Source organism: Oryx dammah, unplaced genomic scaffold, assembly GCF_014754425.2.
Source record: "Oryx dammah isolate SB20612 unplaced genomic scaffold, SCBI_Odam_1.1 HiC_scaffold_2, whole genome shotgun sequence".
Lineage (NCBI taxonomy): Eukaryota > Metazoa > Chordata > Mammalia > Artiodactyla > Bovidae > Oryx > Oryx dammah.
Window position 1 is genome coordinate 196,261,814 of NW_024070186.1, and position 19,398 is coordinate 196,281,211.

Consider the following 19,398-nt stretch of genomic DNA (forward strand, 5'->3'; position numbering starts at 1 on the left):
CCTCCCCTCCCCCTCTGCACAGGAGGCCTGGCACATCCGAGGCTCCTGATTTATCACAGGGAAAGGGTGAACAAATCAACGGACTGATGACCTTTAAAAATAAAACTTGCTGCCTCTGGGAAAGCTGGGGCAAATTAAGACTCTTCATCAAAGTTATCAGAGCTGGCCCTCTGAATGCCAAGTTCAAAGCAAGCTGCTTCCGTGGGACCCAAGCACGCAGTTCACTTGGGAAACTTCCTCGAAGGATTGGGGGCAGGCCCTGCAGCAGCAGAGAGACGCTCCTGGGACTTTGGAGCAAAGGCCCACGTGGGAATCTTCTGTGAAACCCAGCCTGCTGTTTTCCAGACACACGTCAAAATAACTGGGCTATTTCTGAGCAGAGGGAAGGTTAATTACAGATGGTACCGGGAACAGAGAGATTCTGGGCGAACAAAATGTAAATTTCATTCTGCGAAGAGCCCCTTAGAGTGGGAGACACAGGGCTGCAGTCTCTCGGCTCAGAACATGCCGGGCTGCTGTGGATGGGATTTTTTTTTTTTTAACCTTTTAGATATCTAATAAAAATGGATGAAATCAATCTAATTGTCATTTCTCTCTGAGCTGTGGTCCCCGATGCTCCCTTACCTAGAATAATGCCATTGGGCTCCTCTGGAGGCTGCCACACGATCCGCACAGATGTGAGCCTCACCTCCGGAAACACGAGCCTCACGGGCGGGCCTGGGGCTGAAGGGGAGAAAAAAAAAAGACCGGAGAATCAGGCCCCACTGGGGATGTCACATGATTACACGGCGGGGTTTTGCAGAGTCCTACGGGCCGGCGGAGGACAGTCGCGACTGCTGACAGCACTGCTCACGGGTGAATCACTCTGAGTTTTGGGAAGGTGACTTTTGCAGCGCTCATGAACCACGCTGGGAGTCCTGAGTGTTGTCGAAAGCTGGCCGCTGCAGCCGCTAAGCAGCATGGTACAGGGTACGTCAAGTCAGAGCAGAGACCTTGCCAGTCTGAGCCGATTCCTCTCCCAGTCTGGACGTCCACACAGCAGATGAAAGGTGAAGAAGGTGGCTGAATGTCACTCCCAACTTCCAATGGAGATTACAGTGATTGACCAAATAACACGGCCACAATAATGGCCTTTCAGACACACGAGCCCTCTCCTGCATCGTCCCGGAAAATCAAGAGGCGATGTCCACAAATGAATACAACAGTGCTTCTTCATGGTCGGGAGCACCAGTGATTCAAAAACCAGCTATGTATGCAGGCACCACTGAATAACAGGGTCGTAGACACTGCGAAATATATTTGCTTAAACGGGCAAGCTAGTGAATGTGTGGCCAGCGTGGGAACGTCTCGTTGGAACTTAAGAACCGGCTCTTCCCAGGCAAGAGGCAACAGGCATGGAGCAATCACTATAGAGATAAAATGATGTGCGCTACAGCCGTTCCAGGGCTGCTGAATTTTGCCTCGAGCTACTTAGTTGAGAACCGTGTTTTAAATTATAAACTTGTGCTCTGACCCCTGTGTTTGGGTGAAATAAATGGAAGGAGACCACGAGCTCACATGCCAGGACCGACTCAGAAACGGGAGACTCATGTCTGGTCTGTCTTCCGTGGCTTCTGACCCTCACTGTCCCCAAGGGCGATCACTTGCATCGTGATGAAATGAGGGGAAGGAGAAACAAGTTTATATCACGACGGTGGCAGAAAACAGACGTCAGTCCACGACTCCCCTGCCTGTGCTTTGGGAAGAATGCCCTCCCAAGTTTGAGGAGCCGTTACTAAACACCCCTGTTACTGGTCATTGGGTTGGTCCTGGACACCACATACAGTTTTGCAAAGACATGGCCTTCTGGTCACAGGGTCCCTTTCAGACCCTGGCTGCCCTGAGACCAGCTCCCTGAGGAAGGACGATGCTTGAGGCACCCCCTCCTCTGTCCCAGGCGAGTCCCAGCTCCCGCCCTGTCTCCCAGCAGACGGGGAGGAGGGTGTCATCTCAGCGGTTAGAGCGCGTTCCGGGCTGATTTAATTCCCTCAGTAAAAAGACTGAAGAAAACCTCTGGTGTCTCACTTTCAGCTGAATCTGAGCTTGGGTTTTTTGAGGGGAGAATATTTGCCACAGTCTGGTTAACAAAGATTGTGTACAGGAGCTAACCTTGGGCGGCTGACATCTGCAAGGTGGAGAAACATGCCTGAGGGTTTAGACAACCATCAAGAAGTATTTGTTTCTGGGGTTGGGAACCTGGGCACCCCAGCCCCTCAAACATGCCCTCTGAGGGGGCTTGTAATGGTCTTATTATGCAAATAAGAGTGGGCCACCCCAGGGAACCTAGGGCTTCTCGGCAGCTTTGTGCTGACGCCACCAGGAGCGGCCTGAGGTGTCCTGGCCTGGCCCATCCATCTGGCCTTTCAGGCTCACCCCCAACCTGTAAACACTCACTCTGGCTGAAACTGGCTGTGGGGGGGCTCTGTGGTCAGAAAACAACTTTGCTTCATTTTCCTCTGCTGAACCGAGGGGAGAAGGAGTGTTTTGAAAATTAAGTTGAAGATGACCACCGTCCGAAGGGTGTGGATGGGGACAGCAAACCTGGGGGGTGGGCGGAGGCATGGCCCCGACGTACCGTCGTCTTTGGTGCGTTCCAGGATGGGGGGCGCGCTGGGGACCCCGTTCCCGATGCGGGTGAAGGCCAGCACCTGGAGCTCGTAGAGCACGAACTTGCCCAGGCCCGCCAGGAGCGCCGACTGCGTGTGGTTCCCGCGCACCACGTGGCTCCGGGGCTCGGGGTCCAGGTCTTTGGCCCGGAACAGGATCTGAGTGGAGACACACAAGAGCAGGGAGGGGAGGCAGGGTGTGAGGAGGGGCCTGGGGGGCTCAGGACCACCCGGCGAGGACCAGGGTCCTCCCCCAGGGCAGCCGGTTGAGGGCGTGGGGGTCTAATTCCTAACCGCTGGTGTTCTGGGGGAAGAAGGGAAGTGCAGCAATTTCCTGGACACTGGAAGGCGGCTGCAGTGGTGAGCCAGCCCTTGGCCGGCTGGGCGAGCCAGACGCTCGCCATAATTGACAGGATTTGAGGTCCCTGGTGGCAGCCCCTAAAACCAAGGCTCGACACGAGCAGAGACATCCTGCTTCTTGTAAAAGGAGCCAGCGGCCACTCGGCTACGTGGGTTTTAGGAGGCGGGCCTCCTGCCTCAGAGGACCTGGGGACACCCGAGCCCGAGACCCCACGCCCTGGGGCCGTTCACTGCCCTCACTGCAGACGCGGCCGCGCTGAGATGGCCCCTCCACGGCCCACCGGCTCCTCACTCCCAAAGCTCGCCCCCGGGAGCTGGCCCGCAGGAGCAGCGGCCGAAAGGCTGTAAAGGGCAGGGGTCGGGAGGGAAGGCTGAGCACGGCCAGGTGGGGCTGGGGGCACTGCGTCCAAACGGGCCAGAAGGGAGCAATCAAGATGCCCCGGGGTGGCGGTGGGGCGTGAGCACGGGAGGGAACAGAGAACGGGATCCTGAAGACGGGCGGCCCAGGAGAGGCCCGTAGCGCATGGGGCACGCGCGGCCTCACGGCCAAACCAGGCAGGCCGGTCCTGCTGCTGGGGGACGGATGGAGCAGAACAGGGGGGTTCCGAGGGTCTGGGGAATGCACACAGGGCTGGCCCAGAAAGGTCTCCCAGAGAAGCCGGGAGGCGTCCAAGCCTCGACACCCAGGCAGCACCCAGGATGGACAAGGGTGATGGTGACACCTGCAGACGCGTGTGCCGGGGCCTCTGGACATGCCCCTGGCACTTTACAAAACCAGCTGCCATCGACTGGAGGGAGCAGCTGCCGTTCCGCCCATCTAGGGGGAGGACACGGGCTCAGAGCGCCTTGTGTGGGCCCGCGTGACGAGGGTGGAGCGACCCTCACCCCAGACGGTGATGAGGGAGACGAGAGGAGGGGGGTGAAGTCCAGGAAACAGGCCAGAGCCAGTGACGCGCGGGCCACGCGAGCTCGCGGCCGGGGAGGCAGGCGGGGAAGGTCACCTGGGCACGTACCTTGTAGCCCAGGATGAGCCCGTTTTGGTCCGGTTCGGGGACCGAGGCCCACGTCAGTAAGATCTGGGTGGAGCTGACGGCCTCGGCTGACACGTTTTCAGGGGCGGCTGAAGGAACTGCAAGGAATGAGTTAAAGAGATTGGCTCCGGAAGTCTAAAGGCTTCTATGAATAAAAGTCTAATTTTTACCCTTCTAATCAAGTTGTCCTTGAAATAGCAATGCACTCTGAGCATTTTTGCAGTGATCAGATTAAACCTGCAGGGGTATCACGGAAATGTAAATCTCCTTAATATTAGCAACAAATTCCATAAATCCTGGGTATTTAGGAGCTCCATGTTACCTGAGTCCACCCAGAGAGAAAATAAGCTTGTCTCATTCTTATATTAACTGGTGAGAACTGTGGCTTTTATCTCAGATGGAATCCTCACTTTCAGACACAGTTCACGGACCTCTCTAAACGCGGACTTTGTGGGGGACAGGCAGGCGGAGAGGGGAGGAGGGGAGGTTATGATCTGCGCCCGGGATGGGAGCAGGGGAGACTCACACGGTGCCCCTCTGTGGGGAGGGGGTGACAGGCACCGACCAAAGGGAGCGTCAGCACCCCCAGCACCTCCACGGTCGAAAAGGAGAACATGCCAAGTTCACGAAACTCGCGGGCACAGAACATGTGATGGGGCTGCGACCCCTTCTCAGTGCCCACCCCCAGGACTAGCCGGCCGACTGGCTCACTCATCCGCCCGTCCATCCATTCACTCCTTCACCCACTCACTCCTTCACGCCCTCTGGCACTGACTCACTCGTTCACTCCCTCCCTCATACATAAGCACTTCCTTCTTTCTGCTCAGCCATTGTGAAGGCTCCTCTGTAGTCAGTCTGAAGACAGAAAGTAACGTATGTTTACACAACAACACTGCTCCCCAACTCTGCTTCCTGGAGCTTCTATACCAAAGCGATGTCTTTGCTGTGGGTTGAATTGTGTCCCTTCAAGTTCCCGTGCTGAGTCCTGACCCTCTGGGCCCAGAATGTGACCTTATTGGGAAATATGGTCCCTGTGGATGTAATGGGTCAGATGAGGTCACATGGGGGTGAGGTGGTCTCCACTCCAGCAGGACTGGCATCCCTGTGAGAAGAGACGGACGTGCACGTGGGGAGACCCTCAACCCCTGGCAAGACTGGGTTTGTACTGCCACAGCCGAGGAGCTTCCAGAAGCTGGGAGGGGGAAGGACCGCCCCTCCCGGCACCTCCAGAGGGAGCTCAGCTCTGCTCACACCCCTTTCTCCACCTTTTGGCCTTCAGCCTCAAGAGAATACATTTCTACTGTTTGAAGCCACCACTCCGGGGCACGTGATTACAGCAACCCCAGGAAATGAGGGGCTGCTCTAATGAAGTCTTTAAGAAACAAATGACAGGACTTGTGCAGGCCCTGGAGGAGATGCTCTCCGTTGTTGGCCAGCTGGTCCCCGTTGCTCCATAAGCGGCAGGTTTGGGATGGAGGCAGAGGGCCAAAGAGGGCCCAGCGGCAGGCTGGACCTTGCAGGGCCACTTGCTGGGAGCGCTGGGCCTGGAAGGACAGCTTCCCTGGCCTGACCGCCTGGGAGGCGGGAAGCCCCACCCCTTGCCCACTTGCAAGGCTGACTGACGGGCCTCGGAGCCTGACCGACGAGGCTGACTGATGGGCCTCGGAGCGCAGGTGTGAACCGGCTGCCACGTGGGTTGGCCGACGCCCCCACAACACATACACGCCGCTGTTGGTGCCTGTCTGTCCCGAGCACAGGGGTCCTCCTTCCTGACAGTTCTGGAGAGAAGACGCTGGCCAGCTCACCTGGTTGATTAACTTTTTCTTCCCAATTACGTCAGGAGAGGGTCATTCATTCCATCATTCAGTCATTCAACAAAACACTGTAATTCACTTGAGCAGATCTGAGTCACAGGGAGAGAATCTTCCCAGCTTCCGGTGAACTCAGCCCCGGCCGCACACACCACTCCGAGGCCCCCGCCTTCTGCAGGGCCTCCCACGGTGCCACTCATGTCCTCCTCCCATCAGGGGCTCACCCTCGGTGTTGTAACTTCCAAGGAGGTTACCAGGACATTGCTGACACATAGGCTTATTTTATTAAAAAAAACACAACTGAGCGAGAAGCTGGCACCTTGCATCAGTTGTGAATTAAAGGTGTCACTTATCAAAGAGATGGTAAGCCTACAATTTTCCGACTTCATTTTCCACTTTACTTAGAACCAGGTGAGACGAGCAAGTATACTGTACCCAGACACTAGTGTTAAGTTCTAAATTTCCGTCTCTCTGCAAAGAGAGAGGCCATCGTCATAGCAACGCAAACCGGCCACCTCTCAATCCTTAACTGCCTCCTGCGGCTCATCTTGGACACCATAAGTGCCCAGTTCTCAGGTAGACCTACACGTAACAGACGACTTCCTAAGACATGGTAACCTGTGCCTCCACACACTGGCAGGCCAGCTGTGTCCCCGGAGAGCAAGGGCAACTGGGCAATTGTGGCAGCCCAGCCTCGGTGCCCAGAACGCAGCTGGGTTCCCAACGAGGAGACAGGCTGAGCAAACGGTAGTGTTCATGATGAAAATTTCAGCCCATTCGAGTCTCACCAGGGAAAACTGCCATTTAGTTACAAAATATTTATGTTCTTAAGATTTGGGGGAAAAAATCTTGCACATTACGTCAGTTGAGGGAGAGTCAACTCCTTCCCAACCTGGTGTCTTGAGTTTTGAGACAGTCCTAGAGACTCCCCTTCCATTAAAAAGAGCACCACTTAAAGTACATTGCCTTCTTTTCTTCTCTCTCCTCCGCAGGGCTCCTTCCCTCTTAGCACCAGCTGCGCCTCATGTAGTGTCTTTGATTTTAAGGGCCTCATTTACCCTTACAATGAATCATAAGATGTCATGAAACCAGCTCAAGTGCACGTCAAAACTGGACTCTTCCTGTAAACGTGGTTTAAGAAGTTCTGCGCGGTGCTTCCACGGCTGGCTTTCAGCATGTTTGTGCGCTGAGCTTCTTAAAGCACGGACATACAGCTATCATTGCAGAGGCGCTGCGTGTTCCAGAAGGGATCTGCAGGCTTCCTCTCCTTCCAGTGCCCTCCGACCCCGTCTGACTCCATCAGCAGCTGTGACTCTCCACCAGCATGCCCTGGAGACCCCTTCATCCTCTTCATCAAATGCAGTGATGACCTCTGACCACTGGTTTTTTGTTGTTGTTGTTGTTGTTGTTCAGTTGCTAAGTCGTGTCTGACTCTCTGTGACCCCGTAGACTGCAGCACGCCAGGCTCCCCTTTCCTCCACTATCTCCTGGAGTTTGCTCAACCTCATGTCCGTTGAGCTGGTGATACCATCCAACCATCTCATCCTCTGTCTGACCACTGTAAGGATGGCTTTTTAGCAGCTGGAAAGATTTTTACAAAAAGATACTCTCAAGGCAGTCACTTTGCCATTGGTTGTCTTTGTTGAGTGTTCTTTGAAAACTTATCCCAAAATATTATTTTCCATTTAAAATTTCACTTTCTTCACCTTCACGTGATATTTCATTGTTGTTTTCTGAACAAAAGGCTGTGGCTAAGTGCAGAGGTTGAGGTTGACAGTTACTTTCTTTCAGTTCCTTCAAGATTATTATTCCATTGTCTTCTGCCCACTGCTGTTCTCAAGAAGTTGGTTTCAAATGGTCTTTGCAGGTGAGACGTCCTGGGTCCAAATGTTTTTAAGATTTTCTCTTTGGCTCTGGTATTTTGCAGTTGTAGGGCAATGCAATTCGGTGCAGATTTATTTCTATTTTTTCTATTCAGCATTCATGTCTTCAGTCTGATATGCAGTGTCTTACCTCAATTCTGTAATTTCTCAGCCATAATCTCTATGTCTTTCCTCCCTCTCATTTCCCTGACTCTGCCCCCCATCCTTTCTGAATCTTACTGAATGTATATTGGACCTTCTCAGTCTAGTCTTTACATCTTTTAACTTCTCTATCGCACTTTCAGTGTCAATGTCTCTGTGCTGTATTTTGAGATTTTCACTCGTTTTCAGCTTCCAGTTTGGCAATTCTCTCTTTTGCAGTGTCTAACCTACTTATTACCTCAATCATTGTGTTTTACTGAATGGTTGTGTTGTTTTTTTTTTTTTTTCCCCTAAGAAAAACTGTTTAAAATGGTATTTTAATCTCTACTTAGAGTTTTAATGCTTTCTTTTAATAATGAAAGACTTGAATATGTATTTCTAGCTTTAGAATCAATGTTACATAAACAAGTCAATGTTACATATGATTTGTATTTAACACTGTGTAAGATTAAGGTATACAACATAAGACATGAAGAAGACAGGACTTGCCCTGGGCTCAGGAAGCCTCTGAGGAAATAGCCAAGTCCTGACGCAGCTAGTTTCCTGTTTCAGACTTCCCACCTTCGTATCAGCCTTCTTGGGTGGAGGTCAGGAAGGTATTCTGAGCGTGACATCTAACCCAAGACTTTACACCTTTTTCTCAGCCGTCTTGAGTGGAGGTCAGGAAGGTATTTAGAGCATGACTTCTAACAGCCCACGTGGTCTAGGGTAAAAAGTTCCCTGATGCATCAAGGGCTGAACAGTGTGGGTGGGGGTGAGCTGAAGAGCAGAGCTGGTCTTTCTGTTCAGGAGAAAACCTCACTATTTCAGACCCTTGGAAAGAGCTGGTTTGTGTGTCTTTAAAAAGTGTCAGCAACACTCTTTTCTGAGTTTCTACAAGCTCAAACCAGGCCAGCAAGGGTCCTGCAAACTGCTGCTGACCAGTCTGGCCGTGGAACCTAAAAGATAAGTATCTGCCGAGCGACCCTGGAGGCTCTCCTCCCTTCCTGGCAGTAAGCAAAGGGTTGTGAGCCATCTCCGGGCAGGTGTCAAGGGGCAGAGGCACCCACCTTTTGCTCATCTCTCCCCTCTGGCCACTGCATGCAGATGGCAGCTAGTCTACAGGACGGCAGAGCCTGGGTCCTCAAATCACCCCATGGACTCACTAACAGGCACACCCATCTTACGCTGTAAAGAGAAACTCCCGTTGCGCAAAAGCAACAGAATTTTTGAGGGTCTATTTTCTGGGGCAGAGGAAGCTGTCTCGACACACCACATGCACAGCTTTGTCGGGAGGTATTCCTGAACACCGTGCGTCATAAAGATCCCGTCAGAGTCTCCGTATGCTCCTACTTCCAATCACTGGTAGTGAAAATCATCCCTAATTAAAGACAGCAACGCAAGTCCAGCCCCTGGGAGAATCCATCATCAAATGCAAAGCAGTGTCATGGGCTCTGAGGCAGGTTGACCTAATTACTCAGGAAAGACACGGTAGGGGGCGTGGGGTGGGGTAAGGATGAGCCAGTGAGATGCCACGAGCCTGGGCCCGCTCAGCTCCTCCTGCAGGAGACGTGGGGGGGCCCGGAGCCCCGGCTTACCCGACTCCCGGGTCCGGCCCCGCACGGCCGCGCTCCAGGGCCCGGCGCCGATGGCGTTGAAGGCCTGCATCTGCAGCGCGTACTCGGTCCACTCCTCCAGCCCCTCGACCGTGAACTCCCGCTCCAGCCGGTCACTGACGACTTGGGTCTGCACCACAGAGGGCAGCTCCGGGCACCACCACTTGATCCTGTAGCCCACGGACTCGGGGTTCCCGTTGTACCGAGAGTCCGGCAGTGGCTGGAAGCGGACAACAGTCTGTGGTGAGCCCCCATCTCAGAACCACCCCCATGAGGGTACCCAAGCACCAGCCTGCCTTATGGGGCCGAGTCCAGGGAAAAGCTACTCTGGGGTGAATATTCGTGGACTTTTTCTTTTTTACTGTTCCCTGGAACTTTTCTTCTGTTAATTACAGGAAGCTTTGTCAGTAACTTTAGCTGGACTTAATTTCTTTTAATATATTGTGGCTTAATTTTGTGAGCAAATGTTCTGATTCAATATCGAGCTGGCTCTCTTACAAATACTTCGGACCCGTTCGGTGTCGGCCGAGCTTAAGGACTTATATAGGCCGAGCCCATGGGATGGTCGACTTTCTTCCCTAAAGAATATGTCTTGGTTCCAAGAAGCCAGTGGGTAACGCTACTAATTAATAAGACAGCTGGGGATGGTCTGAGGTCCAACACTAATTGTTGAGTGTACTACTTCTTGGTTTAATGACGAGATTAGCTTTGACCTGGACAAAGGCAGGAGGAAGCAATGACTAAGCTCCGGGCTCCCCCCCAGCACCACACCCCCGACTCACCACCCAGCGGAGCCGCAGGCTAGTCTCGCTGGCAGTGCGGACGGTGATGCTGGTGGGGGCCACGTCCGGGGGGGCCTGCAGCGTCTGGATGACCCGGGAGGACTGACTGAAGGGGCCGGCGCCGACGACGTTCACCTGCCTCATTCGGAACCTGCACGGAGAGGGGACGCGGGAAATGGAAGGAAACAAAACCCCACGCCAGTTTCACACGGCGCAACATGGACCTCGGCAGCTCATTTTACGCTGAATGTTTTCCCCTAAAAACAAGTGAATCTGGATTCCTCTGCTCTAAACAGGAAGGATGTTAAAATGAGCTTAGGTTCAATAGCACCTCTCATTAGGTTTTTTTTAAAAAACCAAAAACCCTCACTTTGGTATTGTATTGAAACAGTGTTCTTCACAAAGATGTAATTTCCCCTTTTACTCCCTGAATTAGTCATTCTCAGTCTTTTGTTCCCCGGTCATATGAAGTGCATCCATCCTGGCAGAACAGTGACGCTATCACACCCAACATCTGAGATAACTGGAAATCCTATCTCTTTCCTCAATCTTATGGGAAGTCACGGCATCTCAAGCAGCCATCACTCTGCCCTTTGTTTGGGCCAAGGATTTACTGCCTGGATAAGTTTCAGGGTCAAGAGGCAAAGGCTAAATGGCACATTAAGTGCTTGATTAGTGAAACCCATGCCTCCGGGACCCAGGGAGGGTGAGGCAGAAGGTGTTTCAAAGACGTCTGCTCTTCACACACGAAGCACCCTAACAGCCCCAGAGGTGGAGTTCCGTGAAGAAAAAAAGAAAGACCTACATCTCTAACCTTGGCTACTGAGCCTGATACACCAGCCATGCCTGCTGGCTACCCAGCCAGCAAAGCTGGTGGAAGGGATGCTGCTGGCCTGGCAGCAGGGACAGTCTCTCTGGGAATGACGCTCAACAGCATCTGGTGGCCGGAAAAGCTCAGTTCACGGCTACAGCAGCTGGAAGCGTCTCGCTTGCACGCGTGCAGCTGGGCTTCACTGCTGTGGACAGAGGGCCCCGGCGGGCGGCTCTCACCGGTAGTGAGTGTAGGGTGTGAGGTCCGGGATCTCCAGCATCTGGGCATCTGGCTCGTTCTCCTCCTCGCAGAGGGTGACCCACTCCTCCTCGTCCCCGATTGCTCCAACCTGCAGGATGGAGGGCCTGGGACCCGCTGGACCGTGTGGGCCTGAGGCCGCTGGCCAGCCCCTATACACGGCGGGGCGTTCGGTCCCGTGAGCGCACACCCCCACCCCCCGACCTGCGCCTCCGAGCGGGGGCCCCTCTGTCCCCACCACTGGGTCTGGGGGTTTCAGTCACCAGCTCTCTGTCAGGGCCTGGGCACACCTGGCCCCGGAGACTCAGACCAAGGGCTCGGGACGGGACCTGCCTTCAGGTCCTTGATCCCTGTGGACAGGGGACCATCTGGCAGAGAAGACCTGCCCAGCCCCACGGGGCCCGAGTGGCTGGGAGTTCCCACAGAGGGTCCAGAGCCGTTTCTCCCGCCGTGCCTCCTGCTTCCACCCTGACCCCTTCTGCCCGAACGCACGCTGAAGATGCCACCACTGGCTGGGCCTCTGGAGGTTCCTGTGCAGGGGACCCCGCTGCTGCCCTGGGAACTAGCTGAGGTGGTAAAGCCTGCCTTGGGGCCCAGCTGGCCCAGCATCTTCCAGCCTGAACCCCGCCTGTCCCCTTGTCCTGCCGGATACTCTGCTTCCTGCTGATGTTATTCCCTGTCCGTGAAGTCCCATCCCGTCAGCTGCCCAGGTGGTCTTTTCAGCCCTTCCAGGACCACCCGGCCTGACCCCAAGCCACACCTCTCCTGATCCCCGTCCTCATCCGAGCGGCTTCTAGTTCTGCCCAAGCCAGTCTGACTACCCCACTTGCACTGTCTGCCCTGTAGACCAATGGGCCTGACCCCGCGAGAGAGCAACGGTGCAGGCAGGGGGCACTGGTCACCACCTGCCAGGGAAGCCCCCTGAGTTCTCTGTAGGTCCCTGCACCCCAGGGCCTGCACAGGCTTGAGGGGTTGGGGGCCCGGGGACACCTGCAGACGGAGGGCTGTGGGCACGGAGAGCCTCAGGCCAAGCAGGCAGTGCCGAGGCGGGCCGGCCAGGGCCCCGTGCAGGCGACACCCCACAGATGGCTTCAGGGAGAGCACGGGAAACGCGCTTGCGACGTCTGCAGAGAAACCAAGCTGGCAGGCAGTCACGGGGGGGTGGCATGAGGATTTAGAATGACCTTGGTGGACTGGAGACGGGCGAGACCAGAGGGGACAGCCAACATGGGGCTGGGCGGCCTGAGTCCCAGAGAATCGAAACACAAAACTGTAAACCCTCTCCATTCACATCGTCAAAATGGCTTGGCAGGTCCTCCAACAGTTAAACCCAGAGCCACCATGTGACCCAGCAACCTCACTTCTGGATCTACACCCCAAAGAAGGGCAAGCTGGCTCTCCAACTTTTGTGCGCACATGTTCACAGACGCTCTGCTCACAGCAGCCCTGGGGGGAAGCACGCAAGTGCCCGTCGGTGGTCGATGCGGGAAACAGGGGTGCAGCCCCAGGACAGACGCTGCCTGGCCGCAGAAGGGGCGGAGTGCTGACCCCTGCCGCACCGCAGGCGGGCCTTGAAGGCGTGATGCCGAGAGGAACCAGACCCGCAGGCCACACGCCGCGTGATCCCATCTCATAAAATACCCAGGACAGGTGGACCCGCAGGAGCAGAAAGCAGACGGCTGGGCACCAGGGCGGGGGAGGCGGGCGCGGCATCGTCTGGGGAGCCTGGAAACATCTCGGCCCCAGGTGGGGGTGGAGGCTGGATTGGAGGCACCAATCCATGAACCGTACACTTCGACGTGGTCAACTTTATGTTTGCCACGAATTTCACCTCAGTGAGGAAACATCAAAAGTACAAAAGGCAGTGACCAGCCAAGAACACGGTGGGGAAAAGACCAGGATGTCAGAGCGGACACTGAGCTCGGGGAGCAGCGAAGCAGCGAGCGGCTGGAGGGGCAGGGACATCAGGAGGAGGGCGGCCGGGGTCCAGGGCCCGGCGCTCGGGGGCCCAGGTCTCCCCGGCCTCAGTGTGTGACCCCACAGGAGATGCTGCAGGTTGGCCGTGGGGCTTCTGTTCTGAAGAGTGTAACCTACGACTGCAGCGCTGGGGTACCCAAGTCACGTTTCCCCTCCTTGTCTACCACTCTTTTTTAGAAGACTTGGATTTGAATGGAGGCCACATCATCAGGGTTCAGGTGGGTGCTTCACGGCCACGTGGACCCGTTGGCCATTCTCTCTGTGGGCCCGTCTGTCGTGACTCAGCAGCATCACACAGTCTCAACACCCGAACCTTCTGAAAACACGTCCGCCCTCTGCTCTTCTCCGTCCGCCCTCTGCTCTTCTCCACAAAGTCGGCGACGTCCTTGGAATCTGGACAGAAACTGGGCCTTCAGGATGAAGTCCTTGGAATCTGGACCGAATCCGGGCCTTCGAGACATCTCCGTGAACAGGAACCACCCCCCCCCCCGCCCCCGAAACAGGCCACAGAAGGCGACGCCCTAATTCCGTGCCCTCCGGCACCTTCTGTGACACACGGCTGGCTGGTCACGTCCAGGCTCGCTCAGACGCGGCACCCTGCAAAGGTTCCCTGTGCTCGCGGGTGAGGGAGCGGCGGGCGGTGCGGGGCTCGGAGAGAGCACCCGAGAGGCGGTCTGGAGCCCAGAGAGGCAGGGGGCTGCGAGGAGACGGCCGCATCTGGCGTGATGCTGGTCAGAAGGGCGATGCACGGCGACCTCCGAGCCTGTGGTTTCTGCAGCTTTGCACCTCAGTTGACAGCATCTGGGCCGGATCCTGACGCGTGAGTCAGAGGCCATCAGCGGCCTTCAGACAGAGGGGACTCTGGTGGGCTCACTCACAGGGCCCTGGCCTGCCTCCGGCTCGGGGAACGTGGCGTTGTCCCTTGTCTCATGAGCCCCTGAGGGGAGTTCGGGGTCTGGCTCACCACCGAAGCCCCAGCACCCCCACCGGGGTCCAGCCCAAACTCGGGGCCTGACTGGTCGGCTTATTAACATATGGATGACTGTGTTAATACAGAAAAACGTGCATGATTTCAAAATCAGTGTTGAGACGGGCTGCCTAGCGCTGAGCTCCAAAACTAACAATCAGAGAACGTAACTGTGGCTCCAGACCTCGGGGGTGGGGGTCGAGTTTCCGTAACAAGCGGTTTACACGTGGAGTAAAGAGAGGGGGGCACTTTTCCGCAAGGAGCCAAGGACTGTGTTTCCTGCTGGGCTCCTCAGACTCTCAGCTTAGATTCCAAGACCGTCAGGAAGGAGCGTTCTAGAAGCAACCCGCGCTCACTAATGATGCGCTGGGCAGGGGTTGCGGAGGAATTCTTTAAAGATGAAACAATCAGAGCTCGACGGGGAGGCTGGGGTTTTGACAGTTTTTTTTTTTTTTTTTGCTTCTTTTTCTTTTAAAGCTAACAAACAGCACTTTGCAATACTTAGGACGAGAGCAGAGACGCCATACATCTCAAATGCTGCTCGGCGGGGGGCGGTCGTGAGCATCCACGGGGAGCCCTGCGTCCTGTGCTGAAGCCCCAGGAGTCGCCGTCTCCTGCCTCCTCTGGGTAGGGTTCTGGGCTGCTGTCCCCAACCCCGGCAGGCACTTGGCACCCCCGGGAGGCGGGGCTCCTTCAGACCCGCCTGCCCTTTGAATGCCTGGGGTCCCCTGCCGAGTGGGTTTTTCATCAGCGTTGCCTGCTCTGGGAAGCCCCTGCCTCTGAGAAGTCAGGTGGAAACCAGCCCGCCGGCAGGACCTCCAGCGCCCCCACCGCCCGCAGCCCTGATGAGCTCAGCATCCCAGGGGCTGGGGATCGATGGCCACTCAGAGGAGAGGCATTAACCTCGTCCACAAGGGGACGGCGAGGAGAGGGGGCACGTGGAGCTGAGCTGTGGCTGGGAGGGGAGAAGTGGAGGGGCCCTGATCTTATGCAGAGCGGAGGACAGAGAAAGCTCCAGAATCCATGCCATGGAAGCGTGCTGAGCCGAGCCCCAGAGTCAGCAGGAAAACCCGCCCGTCCAGCAGCCTGTGGTCTGAGCGGTGTCCCCACACCCGGCAGCCCAAAGAGGCAGCTGGGGGCGCAGAGGAGGGGGGCTCAGATGGGCCGCCCCGCTGCCCCCCCTGGCAGATTACAGCACAACCAGGCCGAGACTCAGACCTGGACGGGGTTCAAGGCCAGTTCGCAAAGAGTCCGGGCAGCCTGCGACCCTAATGAGCTCCCCCGCCCACTCTGCACTGCCTGACACCAGCTTGTGAGGAGGTTCCTGCTGGGAAACAGCCCTAGGCCGGCTTCCTCCCTCCTCTGATTGTGATAGTTGGTGATTCATTTACTTTTCAGCTATTTCATATTCTTTCTGTCTTCAGAGGCAGGAGGATTGTGACGCTACCGTTCCAGAGGCTCAGGGCTTTGTCCCCCGGCCCCTGCACCAGTGAACAGCCGCGACGACTGCAGATGCGAGCCCGGCTCACTGCCCTGGCCACACGGATGGCCCAGGGCCTTCTCCGCTGCCCAGCCTTCCTTCTCTTACTTCCCCCGGGTGCTGGGGTTTCTACCACTTTATTCACATTCCCCCTGAAATATCCTCCTAGGAACCAGTTTTTCCATAAAGTCCCCCCGTCCCAAGAAGAGGCTCCCCCTGGAAGCCACGGTGGACCCCGGACCGTCCCTGCACTGGGGGCCCCTGGGGGCCAGCCTTCCTGGAGTCTGTAGACCCACTGTGTGTGGCCCGAGCCCCCCACCAAAGAGCTGCTCTATGACTTGGGGTGGGGAGGGAGGTGTGGGACCAGCCTGGAGCCGCCGAGGGAGCTGGGCACCCAGCTCCTGCTCAGCCCTCATGTGAAGCTGGCCTCCCAAGATCCCTCACGAGCTTCCGGGGGAATTTTCTGTGTCTGACGCTTCTGTCCCTCAGACACACCCCCTCTCTGGGGCAAACAGGACCTGTCCACATCTCCACGAACCCTGTGCGGGTGTTGTGCCACTTGCCAAGATCCCGAGATGCCGGTGAGGGTTGGGCGCCATCACTGATGAAATGAGGTGGGGTGGGAGTCTAGGAGGCTGGGAAAAGGGCAGGAACCCGAGAAGCCCCACCTCCTGCTCTCGTGATGCGGGCCTTGGAGTGGGGACCACAGGACAGCCCCGAAGGCCCGCCGGGAGACGCTGACGGGGGCAGCGTGCGGAGCGCTGGGACACCCTGGCTGAGGCTCAGAGATAGGGAGGCTCAGAGATCGGGAGACTCAGGTTCTCAGGAACACAGTTCCCTCAGCAAGGCCTTGCAGGCCTCACATCGGCTCCCTCCTCCCCTCTGGTGCCTGCTCCCGTCACTGCCTGCTCACGCCGCGGCTCAGCCTTCCCCGTGTGTACCGGCCACAGCTCTCGCTCTGTATCAAAGACCCTGACACTGGGGCCTTACTGACCCTGCAGGGACCTCCCCTCCCCAGGCAGCTGCGTCCTACAGACAGTAAACGGCTCAGCCGTGAGCACGCCTCCCTGTGCAAACCAGCCAACCCAGAGCCCACCGCCCACACCTCCTCCAAAGGCTCCCACCCTCTGGGCCACTGTCCACCTGTCCTCTCCACCCTGGGCAGGTTCCACGCAACCGGGACGGGCCCTGTGCCCCGGAGCCTGCGGGGACGATCCAGACCAGCCGGTCCTCAGCCTGCCCACCCCGCCTTGCCCACTCCTTCCACAGAAACCTCAGTGAGGCCTCTGGTCCACCCTGACCCTCCCTCCCTCTGCCTCCAGCCACCCTGGGGTCTCCCCATGCGGCCCTGCCTGGCATTGTGTGCCCCCTCCTCTTGGGAACTGTGAGTAACAAACGATCTTTCCAGGCAGTCTTCTCCTGACCCCCTGGCTTCACTCTACTCACATAATAATAAAATTTACATTTTAAAACAACCGGGGGCCATGCGCCTGTCACTCTGCTATTTTCTCTGCTTGGAGTGTCCTGCTCCCGATCAAGATACAAAAAGTTCACCTCCTACATGGAACCCTCCTTGATTATCCCACTCTGTTACCCATTTTCTTCCCAAGGCTGTCTTGGCAACACTTTTTTTTTTCTTAACAGTTCTCATAAGCCTCATTTTATTGATTATTACATCTCAATCATTCCTCCTACCCACTCCCCCAGTTGTGGATTTCTAGAGGTGGGGACTGAAAGCTTTACGTCTTTGTAATCTAGTTTGTGGCATGAGTCCGGAAACCAGTATGACCGCGGGGGCTCAGGAAGTGTTTGCTGGATGAGTGGGTGACTGGAAGAAGCAACTACAAAGCCCAACGCCGGGAAAAATGAAGCGTCTCGGCAAACCTGAAACCCCAGCAAGAGTCAGGATGAGAGAATCTGAGCGAGTCTCCAAGAGAGCAGGAAAACGCAACTCCGGTAAAATTCAACTCAGTTTGACAGGGGTGATTTATACGGACGCTGACCTCTGTTTCTTGAAAGTGACATTTGTCGTAAAGCGCTTTCCTCAGTTGTACTTGAGTTGTCCCTTAGGCTGCAGTATTTCCTTCTCCTGTGGTCTGTTAAAAAGTCCCATAACAGGAGGAAGTGAGGACCTGATAGACTTAACAAACAAAAAAGCCACTTCAAACCATCCATCCTGTGCAGCCTTCCTACACAAGTCGAGAAATGAGAGGAAAGTCAACACAAGGCGTTATTATGGACAAGCAAGCAAGCAGCCAACACTGAACTGTCCGAGTGTGCGTGTTGCTGTCACCCGTCCCGCGGCACGCACGCGCTCGGGCAGAGGCGTCGCACCGGAACCGAGCTGCTCCCGTCTCGGCAACTCTGATGGCCGAGCCACTCCTGAAGGAGCTGTCAGTGACGACGGCCCTCGTACGCACACGTGACAGACTGCTCAGAAACAATGCTGCGCTTTTCCTTCCTATTATGAAAAAGAAACTCCGCCACAGTGACGGCTTATGACGACTGTAATGTTGACAGCCCCTTGTCGGAAGGGCCGCAGACAGCACCGACACCACCCCTGACGGGGGAAGGAGGAGATAAAGTCAGCGATTAGAAATCCCCAACCCCAGAGCGCGAGGAGATGAGACAAGGAACATCTGACCTGTGACCCTGCCGGAGACAGAACACGCCGTGGGAGGTGGCAGGCCGCCAGGTGGACGGACACACAGGCAAAGGGTGGACAGTCTCCCAGGGGCGGGCACCGGGAATGGCTGATGCGGCCTGGTCCTGGCTCCACGTGAATCGATTCCCCCACCAGCTCCTGGACGCTCTGGACGCTCAACTGACTCAAGCTGGGCTGGCTTCTGGCTGCGGGAGCTGCTCCTCCTGACCAGCACCCTTCCTACCCTGCCGGGGACGTGGGCCACCTCGGCTCTCTGACTGGAGACCACAGGAGTCCAGCACCTCCCGAGCTGAGCGTCAGCAGGACGCTGCCCTCGGGTGGGCAGGTGGGCCCGGCCTGGCCCTGGCAGCCGGCTTGACGGCAGTACTTTCTGGGCCGAGCCGTGTACTCTGCACAGGCCCATCCCAGGAGCACGCCCAGGGCAAGGACAGTCCTTCCTTGGAGCCATGCTGCTGCAGGCCGCTCTCTTTGAGTCCAAACACTTGCCTTCACTTGCACAGTTTTCTCATCTGCTTGTGTTTATTAAGTACTCAGAACATATGAGCCAGCGTGGAGGCTCTCAATGCCGTGCCCTTCTCTCAGCATTATCCTGAGGGAGCCAAGGCCCTGAGGCCACAGGACTCGTCCAGCTTTCTCTGGGGAAGTGTGTCAGCCAGCAGGAGAGGAAACGAAGGCCAGGCTCCCACTCTCCAGCCTGGATCCCGTCCTCGGGTGGGGGCTGGTGGGGGGAGACAGAACCCCCGCCCCACCCCAGCTTCTCTGAGGAGGGAAGGTGCGTCTCCATCCGCTAGCCCTGAGCCGCATCAACCGCCTCGGGCCTCTGCGGGCGCCCTGCCTGGGGGCCCCGGGCACCGGCCCTCCACCCCAGCTGCTCTTTAGTTACCAAGACCAGCAACAGAGGCCGTGCTGTGTTTTATGAGCACATAACACTCCCTGAAACCGTTCCCGTTGAGAAAATGGCTACTATTATGCACAAATGCACACTAAGTGGG

The 19,398-nt window shown here is 56.4% G+C and overlaps 1 protein-coding gene across 1 annotated transcript in view; it reads right to left on the bottom strand.

Moving 5' to 3' along the window:
• Nucleotides 1–19,398, bottom strand: part of SDK1 (sidekick cell adhesion molecule 1) — a 734,089-nt gene that overhangs the window by 76,351 nt on the left and 638,340 nt on the right. Inside the window, exons 23-28 of the mRNA XM_040229997.1 lie at nt 11,299–11,408; nt 10,249–10,399; nt 9,449–9,686; nt 4,019–4,134; nt 2,615–2,804; nt 625–723 (exon numbers count right to left, since the gene is read on the bottom strand). Coding sequence (XP_040085931.1) covers nt 625–723; nt 2,615–2,804; nt 4,019–4,134; nt 9,449–9,686; nt 10,249–10,399; nt 11,299–11,408 — 904 coding nt within the window. The remainder of the gene's footprint in view (nt 1–624; nt 724–2,614; nt 2,805–4,018; nt 4,135–9,448; nt 9,687–10,248; nt 10,400–11,298; nt 11,409–19,398) is intronic.